The 12,012-nt window shown below is 39.5% G+C and overlaps 1 protein-coding gene across 1 annotated transcript; it reads right to left on the reverse strand.

Annotated features, from left to right (window-relative positions):
- Positions 1-5,823: 5,823 nt before the first annotated feature.
- On the reverse strand, positions 5,824-6,716 carry LOC129561965 (ADP-ribosylation factor-like protein 2-binding protein). Its single transcript, XM_055434868.2, has 2 exons — positions 6,429-6,716; positions 5,824-6,151 (listed from the first exon to the last, which is right to left on the reverse strand). Exons 1-2 carry the CDS (start codon positions 6,714-6,716, stop codon positions 5,951-5,953), a joined length of 489 nt encoding a protein of 162 aa, XP_055290843.2. The 3' UTR covers positions 5,824-5,950.
- Between the last annotated feature and the right edge of the window lie 5,296 nt (positions 6,717-12,012).

Here is a 12,012-nt window from a genome sequence, read left to right on the forward strand (position 1 = left end):
TTACTGTAATCATACTTTGCTAGTTCAGAGGTACAGTGGCCTGGGGAGAAATAGGAAGTATCTGAAGCCAAAGACAGCAAGTAGTGGCCAGGAATTAGCTGGCAGAAGACCACCATTCTTTGCCTGGCACAGTTGCATCTGTTAGAAGCTAGCCAATGAAGAGCCCCATTCCTTACCTAGTGGGCCAAATAGGCAGGGAGTAAATGCCACTTTGGGCGCCTCTGCTTGCCATGACCTCCTGGAACCAATTGTGTTTCCCAGAAGCGGTAATAGGATCCACATTGTTCCACTGACTTTGGATGGTGGAAAAGGGAAAGGGCTGGTGGCTCACATGGATTTTGCCAGGTTTTCTGAATTTGCTCTCAGTACTTCACCTATGGAGGATCATGTGTTCCATCTACCATTTCTTTATTTCAATCCTGTTTATTCAAGCAACTCAAAATTCCTCAAAGTTTCTCTGAGAGGAAAAAAAAATCACTGCTTCCTGAGTTATCAGATTTAATGAAATTACTCTTTACTTTTATATTTCATTGGTGATTTTATTTCAATTAAATATGATTCAATTAGTATGATCATTAGTCTTATATGCTTAATTAATACTCTTTGTTAACGTAGAACTTTTCTGTCAGTTTTTCACATTAAAATACCTTCTATTGACATTCCACAATATGGCTCTATACTTTGTTTTATCTCTTCTGCTGATTATGAAGTCTCTGAAAACAGTGCTTAACAACTGAGTCAGTTTGTCCTTTGACATCTGGGAAAATACTAGACTTACTTTTGTCCATGAGTGGAAGAAAAGTCTATGCTGCTCTCTTCACATTTTCCCCAGCTTCTAGCATCTTCTAAAACAGCTGCAAAGAGAGTTTTGTTCCAGGACTTCAGAGATTCCTTTAGCCATTTTGTTCAGAGAGAATATATTTCCTCCATGGATTAACAATAATCCATTTCATTTTGCATAACAAATTTCTTTCAGTTTAAATCTAAAGAGTAGGCTATGTTGTTGGAGGTTCACTTTTTTTGCCCCAGTTTTATTGAGATATAATTGAAGTATAGCACTGTATAAATTTAAGATACACAATATAATGATTTGATTTACATACATCATGAAAGGATTATAACAATAGGTTTAGTGACCATCCATCATTTCATATAAACATTAAAGAAACATAAAAAATATTTTTCTTTGTATAGGAACTTGCAGGATTTATTCTCTTAAGAACTTTCATTTATAAAGTAGAGCAGGGTTAATTATCTTATCGGAAATAAGATACCGGAAATTTTATACCTTTTGACTACTTTCATCTAACCCCCCCTCTCTGTCCCCTCACCTTCTGCATGCCTGCCCTGTTTCTCAGTTGTGTCTGACTCTTTGTGACTTCAATGACTAAGTCGTCAGCCTCCTTTGTCTGTGGGATTATCCTGGCAAGAATACTGGAGTGGGTTGCTATTTCCTTCTCCAGGGGATCTTCCTCACCCAGGGATCAAACCTTCATCTTCTGCGGCTCCTGCATTGGCAGGCAGATTCTTTACCACTGATCCATCTGGGAAACCCGTCCCCTCACCTCTGGTAGCCAAAAATTATGATCTCTTTTCATTTGAGACTTTTTTTTGTTCATTTGTTATTGAAGTATAATTGACTTACAACACTATATTATTTCCTGGTGCACACAATAGTGATTCAATATTTCCATACATTTCAAAATGATCACCATGATAATTCTAGTTGCCATCTGCCACTATACAAAGACATTTCATAATTATTGACTATATGCTCCATGCTTCACATTTCATACTGTGACATTTATTTTGTACCTCTTAATTTCTCTCACTTACTTTTCTCCTCCCTCACCCATCGCGCCTCTAAAAACTACTTTTTGTTCTCTATATCCATAATTCTATTTTTATTTGATTATATTTGTTCATTTGTTTTGATTTTAGATTCCACATATAAGTGAAATCATACAGTATTGTTTCCTTGTCTGACTTGTTTTACTTAGCATAATACCTTCTAAGTCCATCTATGTTGTCCCAAATGGCAAGATTTCATTCTTTTTTATGGCTGAATAATATTGCACTGTGTATCTGGGTGTGTATCTCACATTTTTATCCATTCATCTATCCATCTTAATTCATCTATCTATCTATTCATCTATCTTAATTGCTTTCATATCCTGGCCATTGTAAATAGTGCTGCAATAAACACAGGCATACATTAATCATTTCTAATCAGAGTTTTCTTTTTCTATAGACTAAATACCTAGGAGTAGAAATGCTGGATCATATGGTAGCTTATTTTAATTTGTTTTTAGAAATCTCCATACTGTTTTCCACAGTGGCTGCATCTATTTACATTCTCACCAATGGTGCATGGGGGTTTCCTTTTCTCCATGTCTGGTCAATGCTTAATACTTGTCTTTTTTATAATAGTAATCCTGACAGGTATGAAGTGATATCTCATTGTGGTTTTGGTTTGCATTTCCCTGATGATTAGCAATGTTGAACATCTTTTCATGTGTCTGTTAGCTATCTGTTGTCTTCTTTGGAAAAAAATACTTATTCAAGTCTTTTGCTATTTTTTAATCAGCCTTTTTATTTTATTTTGAGTTGTATGAGTTCTTTGTATATTTTAGATATAAACCGCTGTTGGATATGCCATTTGAAAATATCTTTGGCCATTCAGCAGGCAGAGTTTTTATTTTGTTGATAGTCTCCTTTGCTGTGCAAAACCTTTTTGGTTTGATGTATTCATTTATTTTTGCTTTCTTACCCCTTGCCTAAGGAGACATATACAGTCTATGGAATTCTCCACAGACTGTATAGACCAGGGGTCACAAAGAGTCAGACATGACTGAGCAACTTTCACTGTAATCCTCATTGGCCACAACTGTATTCCATCAGTTCAGTTCAGTTCATTTCAGTCGCTCAGTCGTGTCCAACTCTCCGCGACCCCATGAATCACAGCACGCCAGGTCTCCCCGTCCATCACCAACTCTCGGAGTTCACTCAAACTCATGTCCACAGAGTCAGTGATGCCATCCAGCCATCTCATTCTCTGTCGACCCCGTCTCCTCCCGCCCCCAACCTTTCCTAGCATCAGAGTCTTTTCCAGTGAGTCAACTCGTTGCATGAGGTGGCCATATTGCAGTTTCAGCTTTAGCATCAGTCCTTCCAATGAACACCCAGGATTGATCTCCTTTAGAATGGACTGGTTTGATCTCCTTGCAGTACAATGGACTCTCAAGAGTCTTTTCCAACACCACAGTTCAAAAACATCAATTCTTCGGCCATCAGCTTTCTTCACAGTCCAACTCTCACATCCATACATGACCATAGCCAGCTCTAGTTTCAAGGATGTCGGCATATTGAATTATTTTAAGTGGTTCATTGCCTCCCTTAACAAAATTGAGGACCTTTCAATAATAGAAACAAGCCACAGACATTGACTTGACAAAGAACATTATTTGCTGAACAGCCATCTCTGACAGAAGCATCTTCTTTAGTCTAAATAGTGTATTTTTAGAGACTGGTTCTATAACAGCTGATTCCTACTAGTTACATGAGTTGTATGTAATGACTGTATAAATATCTGAACAACATGAATGTTATGCTTATTTTAAATAATCACAGAAATAAATTTTGTTCCATGAACAATTTAAATACATTCTTCTTCACATGAACAATTTAAAAAATTTACACAATGTACTTATTGATATTAACCCTAAAATCTCTATTGAATTTACTAGTTCAAATCCTTCACACCATTTTCAAGAACACAGTTTCCTCCAAACCTGTCATATTTCAGAATATCCCACTTGATGTCTACTTTATTGCGAATACTCACGCCATTTCTTCTGTAAGTTCAGCTCTTCTCAAAAACTGAACTGACCTAGCCTTTTGTCCACAAGAAGGGCAAAAAAGATCAGATCTCTATTTTAAGAGTAATTTTTTTATTACTGTTTTTTTAATTAAAAAATAAACATCTTATTTTACAGTAGTTTATGATTTACAGAAAATTTGCAAAGATAGTACAGAGAATTCCCATAAATCCCATTCAGTTTCTCCTGTTATTAATATCTTGCTTGCAGCCATGCTCATTCACTCAGTCATGTCCGACTCTTTGTGACCCCACATACTGTAGCCTGCCAGGCTTCTCTATCCGTGGGATTCTCCAGGCAAGAATATTGGAGTGGGTTGCCATTTCCTCCTCCAGGGTATCTTCCTGACCTAGGGATTAAGCCCACATCTCCTGCAATGCAGGCAGATTCTTCACCACTGAGTCACCAGAGAAGCCCATAGTATGATACATTTGTCACAAGTGATGAGCCAATATTGACACTTTATTAACCTATTCCTTTTTTTTGTCCATGTCACACAACTTGCAGGACCTTACTTCCCCAACCAGGGATCAAACCTGGGCTCTGGCAGTAACCACTGGCTCACTAGGGAATTCCCAATACTTTATTAACGAAAGTCTATACTTTATTCATACGTTTGTTTTTACCTGATGCCCCTTTCCTATTCTAGAATCACATTCAGGATACCACATTACAATTAATTATCATATCTGCTTAGATTCCTCTTGTAATTTTGTAAAATATCTCCAAGATGGATAATGATCACACAGGGATTATAAATTTTGGGGAGGACGACCACAGAGGTAAAGTACTTTTTTTTTCATGGTACAAAAGTATTTAATAAGTGCCATGTTGGTACAGAAAAACACATGGCATGTAGCTCATCCTTTAAAACCAAAAAAGTCAACTGAAGAGTTAGTAGAGAGTCCTATTTTTACTTTAAAAATAAAAAAACTAAGTACACAGTGGGAATGGAACTACTACAGTTTTTCCTTCACCCATGTTTTCCGGCCAGTGATGTTCTATCCAGCACTGTAATAAGACAATGCACTGAACCTAAGCAGATGACCAGGAAAGCTATTTGCCATCTCCTACTCGTGCTAAGCTAGACCATGGAACACTTATCTTGGTAGGATTATTTTGACAGCCAAGAAGGAAGTGCAGAGCCCCTACCCCAAACCTAAGGAGCTGATTTACACAGAAAGGGTTTTAAGTAAACCTGCACAAACATGAACATACTCTAAGAAAAGGATATATTTTAGACTACTTCCAGCATACATTCACTGGCACCCAGTAAAATGGACTACCAAGGTAGAAAGCATTTTAGCTTTCATAGCACTAACAGCTAAAAAGCACACAGCATATAATAACTTTGATCTTGAAGTGGGTAATCATGGAAGTTCCAAGACTGTATCCACTAGGTTAGTCTGAGTATTCATCTATAAAAATATTTTTTCAGAAACACATAAACAAGGGTTATGGAAACAATGGGACTACATCTAGACCTGTAGAAGACAGTGATACAAAGACTGCACATGGAACTGATTTTCACAAGTAGCTTTTAGGCAAAGGAAATCTCTGTAAGTTGATTCCTACTAGCTGTGATGGTAGGCTTTTCAGAAATCTTGAAATGGACAGCTAGCTGCAGTTAACTACTCCCCGTCAAAACCCCCGCTGAGGCTGTAGGACTCAAACTGTGATCCATACAAAGAGCTGTGAGTGCACGAAAAGCCTCCTGGGACATGTAAGGCCTGCTGGGCCAAGAGAGTTGATGATGGTTAATTTTCCCAACACGGACACCCCGACATGAATGCTGGGGACGGGCATCCCAGGTAGAATGCTGGACTTGGGTTTGCTGCAGGAGTCAGACTCCGAAGCTGGAGAGACGGGTCTACTCGGGGAGGAGTACTAGGGTTACCAAAACCAAGAATGTCTTGTCCCAGGAAGGTCAGGTGATTATCTTCTGACCCATCAATACCTAACAATGAAGAGTTGCAGAAGAGTCAGTCTTTCCAAGATGTATTCTTCTGACATCATTAGCCAAAGCCTCTCCCAGTCTATTGAGCTGGTGACGTCCAGGAAGAGCCCAGAGCCTAGGGCCGCAGATTGTTCTGGGAGGCTGGCACAGAAGATGATTTGCACAGTGAAGTCACCACTAAACCACTGTTCAAGTCCAGTCCCCGGCCTTCTTTTTCTGCTCGGTAGTCCAGAAACATTTCTTTAAAAGCCAGAAAATCCGTAAATGTGAGCAGCATGTCAAAAATGTCACCGGCCACTTCATCTTTATGATGCTGACGGAGAAGGCAATGGCAAGCCACTCCAGTACTCTTGCCTAGAAAATCCCATGGATGGAGGAGCCTGGTAGGCTGCAGTCCATGGGGTCGCTAAGGGTCGGACACGACTGAGCGACTTCACTTTCACTTTTCACTTTCACACATTGGAGAAGGAAATGGCAACCCACTCCAGTGTTCTTGCCTGGAGAATCCCAGGGACAGGGGAGCCTGGTGGGCTTCCATCTACGGGGTCACACAGAGTCGGACACGACTGAAGTGACTTAAGCAGCAGCAGCAGCAAAGTTGTATTGAAAGCCGCCATGTTAAATCCAGGAATCTGCTCCAACAGCTGTTCTTCTATATACTTTTCTACCAAAGAAATATATTCATTAAAAATAGGTGTGTAGGTGAGTTTATTCTCTTCCTTGTCTTCAAACTCCTGGTAGTACCTGTCCATGAAATTCCTCTGTAATAACTGGAACTCATCGTCCATGATAATGTCCTCTAAATATCCAACCACAGCATCAAATTCTGCATCACAGGTGGAAGAGGACAGCGCAAAGCTCTCTTTGTCTAGGGCGTCCATCGCCACTGCCGCATCCACCGCGCATCGGGGAGTGGACCCGTTGGCCTTCTACCCTTGCCTGCGGCCGGGGCGCAGCCTCAGCTCTGCACCGCAGAGCTCCAACAGGCATCCGGGAGGCCGCTGAGGCCGCGGCCGGCTCACGGCCCAGCCGGGTAGCGCCTACGCGCGACGCCCGGCCTCAGGCTCCCCAGCTGCGGCCACACGCTGGCTGGGCCTCCCAGCCCTGCCAGGCCTCGCTCAGAGGTAAAGTACTTTTCATCACATTATATCAAGGGTACATGCTGTCACAATGACTTTATTGTTGATATCAGCCTTGATCCTTTACTGAGGTAGTGTCTTCAAGTTTCTCTCCTGTAAAGTTATTTTTTTCTAGGCTGTTCTCTTTGGACCGAAGTCATTAGACATATCCCACGCTTAAGAAGTAGGGAGTTAGTCTCTTGCTTCTTGAGGGGGAGAGTAGTTACATAAATCATTTGTAATTCTTCTGCTTGGAAGATTTGTCTATTCTCCCCAAATTATTCCTTTATAATCATTTATTTATATCATCATGGACTCACAGGTATTTATTTTATACTCTGGATCAATACTATATTATGTCATTGTTCAAACTGTTCCAATTCTGGCCATCAGGATCTCTTCAGTTGAATCTGGTGCCATTTGACATACTCCCATCACTGGTATCTGTGCTTTGGTTTGTTCGGTTAGTTTTTTCAGCACTTCCATACTTTTTTGGCACTGTATGTTATTCCAAGGTCATTTTGTATACCTCCTACCTGAGCCCTGGAATCAGCTATTTCTCTAAAAACTTTGGTTCCTTTTACTAGAAAATGGTATTAGAAAATACAACCTGATTTAATATCATTTCACAATGTGTATAAATCAAAATCAAACCATCATACTGTACCTTAAATTTATACACTGATGCACATCAATTATTTCCCAATAAACTTGGAAAAAATACACAATGTATCCTCTTCCCTAAAAAAGAGAAAGAAATCGAGACCTGGATGATACGTACAAATTTACTTTCAGGTGCCAATTGTGATATAGTGTGGGAAGTGCACTTGAATTGGATTCAAACTTGGAGTGAGTCTAAAACAGATTCAAACTTGGTTCTATCATTTTTTAACTGTGTAATTTTTACTATGTTACTTAAATTCTAGGATGCTTCATTTCCTTCTGTGTAAGCAGTAGTAATAATAGCTAATGTCTGTAAAACAGGGTTTCTCAGCCTTGGCACTATTGACATATGTGTCAGATGATTCTTTGTTGTGGGGCACCATCCTGTGCATTGCAGAATATTTAACAGCATCTCTGGTCTCCACCCACTCAGTTCCAGTAGCATGCACCTGTCAAAAGTGATTCCAGACATTGCTAAATATCCCCTTGGGAACAAAACTACCCCAGTTGAAAACTGCTGCAACAGAATATTCTCAAGAATTAAAGATTTCAGATACATTATTTCTTTAGTGCTTATAAAACCCCCACGAGATTGAAATTATTTTACAGATAAGGAAAGTGAAAGAAAAAGTAAACAACTTTCCCAGGTGTTCCTAGCTAATTAGATATGCTGAGGTTTGAGCCTAGAAAGTCTAACTACAAAACTCATGGCCTTAACAGCAATACCACAACTGCCTTTATAAAAGATATAATGATTCTGCCCTTACAGAGCTGTAATGAGAATTAAATGGGATATCATCTGTAAGAACATCTCACATGGTGCTTAGTGTAGAGGAGGCATTCAATAAATGTTGGGGAAATCTGTGTATCTGAATCACCTCTTCCCTCCACAGCAAGCTTTCTCTACTTATTATACTTCTTCTGGTATTTACCTTTTGTTCTTACTTCTATAAGTTTCTTACCTTCTGCCTACAAATGTACTTAGATCTTTTCCTAAGGAAAAAAGAATTTTCCCTTCATTAGTTTTCTCTTTCAAGGTATTATATTTTAACATAATATTCATATCTATTTCCCTTCCTAATCATTTACTCATTTCATAATGCTTTAAAGTCTGACTGCCTTTCTGCCTGTGAATTCCTGCTGACCTAATCAGGGTGATAGCACTGAAGGGAGTTTGACAGACATATACATTCACCCTCTCTTTGTCCAGATGAGAAGGTTGAAGCAATGCTTCATGATATGCCAAGGACACATAACCAGTTATTTTTATAAAAGCCCTTTGTGTTTTCATCCCTATGGGTCTCTGCTTCATATGAAGTTGCTAAACATTCCTTTTTAAAACTTCCTTTTTTTATTTTTGTGACATCTATTTTATACTATGTTTTCTGTGTGTGTAGTCGCTCAGTTGTGTCCAACTCTTTGCAATCCCATGGGCTGTAGCCTGCCAGGCTCCTCTGTCCATGGAATTCTCCAGGCAAGAATACTGGAGAGGGTTGCCATTTCCTATTCTAGGGGATCTTCCTGACCCAGGGATCAAACCCAGGCTTCCTGCATTGCAAGCAGACTCCTTATAGTTTGAGCCACCAGAAAAGAATTATGTATTCTACTATGTATTAACCTTAACCTTCTCCACATTCTTAACTAGTTTCTTTTCTTCTCTTACATATAAACATTCAGCAAGGTGATTCCCTTTACTATGCTTAATCTCTTTTCATTAACTATTTTGTCTCCCATGACCCCAGCAGTCATATATATTTCTCTCAGATCTGTACATTTTACCTATTCCATATTCTGAACCACAGGCTCACAGCTTCAATTAGCTAATGAGAATTCTTACTTAGATGTCCTACAACTACCTTGAACAGCATCTATAAAATAGAAGGAATACTAAAGTATTCCTTTTAACATCCTCAGTTTTCTTGCTGGAAACAAATCATTGTTACCTATTTTAATCTTTTTAATCTCTATCACACTTATATCAACTATTTGTCAGATTCTATATATTTTTACCTCTGAGGTCTTTAGTATTTCTTTGTTTCACTCCAATTTCTATTACTCTAGTTTAAGCTTTTTAAAATTATGCCTGGAATATTTACATAATAAAATAAACAGCCTTCTACTTTAGTTTTTTTCTTCCCCAAATAATCTTGAGAACCATAACACATTAAGCTGTTGAAAAGCAACACAGTATGAGTACTGTGATAGGTGGCTCAAAAACTATCAGTGGCTCCCCATTACCAAAACACCTGCAGTTCAATACAAGACCGTAAAGTTCAATACACTAGCCACTAACCACCTGTGGCTAGTGAGCCCAAAGCGTGGTTATTAAAAAGTGAGATGATGCAACTAGAGATTATCATACTAAGTGAAGTAAGTCAGAAAGAGAATGACAAATACCATATGACATCACTTATGTATAAGATCTAAAATATGACACAAATTAATCTATGAAACATAAATAGAGGTATGGACATAGAGAATAGACAGGTAGTGGAAGAGGGCTAGATTGGAAGTTTAGGATTAGCAGATGCAAACTGGTATATATAGAATGGATAAGCAACACGGTCCTACCGTACAGCACAGGGAACTATATTCAATATCCTGTGACAGAGCATAATGGAAAAGAACATGAAAAAGAATCCATGCATAACTGAGTTACTTTGCTGTACAGCAGTAATTAACACAACATTGTGAATCAATTATACTTCAATAAAAAACATGAGATAAGCTGAAAGTGTAAATACATAATGAGTTTTGAGCATAGAACTAGACATTATAAAATATCTTCATGATTTATATATATATATATTATATTTATTGACTATGCCAAAGGCTATGGTTTTTCCAGTGGTCATGTATGGATGTGAGAGTTGGACTGTAAAGAAAGCTGAGCGCCGAAGAATTGATGCTTTTGAACTGTGGTGTTGGAGAAGACTCTTGAGAGTCCCTTGGACTGCAAGGAGATCCAACCAGTCCATTCTAAAGGAAATCAGTCCTGGGGACTGATGTTGAAGCTGAAACTCCAATACTTTGGCCACCTGATGCAAAGAGCTGACTCACTGGAAAAGAGTTGCTGGGAAAGATTGAGGGCAGGAGGAGAAGGGGACGACAGAGAATGAGATAGCTGGATGGCATCACCGATTCCATGGACATGGGTTTGGGTGGACTACAGGAGTTGGTGATGGACAGGGAGGCCTAGCGTGCTGCGGTTCGTGGGGTTGCAAAGAGTCGGACATGACTGAGCGACTGAACTGAATATATTATATGCTTACATGGTAATACTATGGATGTGTTGTGTTAGAACACATTGTTAAAATTAATTTCGCCTTTATTAAGTGGAAAATCCCATGGATGGAGGAGCCTGGTAGGCTGCAGTCCATGGGGTCACTAAGGGTCGGACACGACTGAGCGACTTCACTTTCACTTTTCACTTTCACACATTGGAGAAGGAAATGGCAACCCACTCCATTGTTCTTGCCTGGAGAATCCCAGGGACGGGGGAGCCTGATGGGCATCCGTCTATGGGGTCACACAGAGTCGGACACGACTGAAGTGACTTAGCAGCTTAGCAATAGAAATTAAAAATTGCGTATGTGGTTCACATTATGTTTCTATTAGACAGAGATGGCTCAGACACTTAGTCATACACTGTTCAGATTTTCATGCTAAATCCACTGTAATTTCCCAATGATTGCTATTCCCTAACCATGCCTTCATTTTTTTAAAATTTATTTTTAATTGAAGGAGATTTGTGTTGGTTTCTGCCATACATCAACATGAATCAGCCATAGGTATACATATGTCCCCTCCCTCTTGAAACTCCCTCCCACCTCCCAGTCCATCCCACACCTCTGGGTTATCACAGAGCACTGATTTGAGCTCCCTGAACCATACAGCAAGTTCCCTGGCTATCCATACACATGTTCGTGTATATATTTCCAAGCTACTCTCTCCCTTTGTCCCACCTTCCCCTTCCCCCTCAGGATCCACAAGCCTCTTCTCTATCATGCCCCCACTTGTTACCACTTTCATGCCTCTGCTCATTCTGTTTGCTTGTAAGATAGCTCCCTGTCCCCCATTCCTGCCTATTAGGACTCTTTTATTAATGAATAACTAAAACCTAATTCAAGAAAGTATAAGCAAAATCACATTTTACTGGCGGTGTAGCTGAAAAGTCTAGATATTAATATGAGACACAGTTGCACACAGAGGCTTGGATAATGTTATCATGATGTGAAGTTCATTCTCATCCTCCCTGCCTCTTTCTTTTTGCTCTCTCTGCCCCTGTTCATCTCTCTCTCTTCATCCCTTACCTCTTCTTTCCTTCGTGTTGGTTTCAATTTACTTTCAAAATCTCTCCAGGCAGTAACTTGGAGCAACATGGTGCTACCATACA

Source organism: Moschus berezovskii, chromosome 5 (assembly GCF_049115385.1).
Source record: "Moschus berezovskii isolate FMDL1 chromosome 5, NW_MosBer_1.0, whole genome shotgun sequence".
Taxonomy (NCBI): Eukaryota; Metazoa; Chordata; class Mammalia; order Artiodactyla; family Moschidae; genus Moschus; species Moschus berezovskii.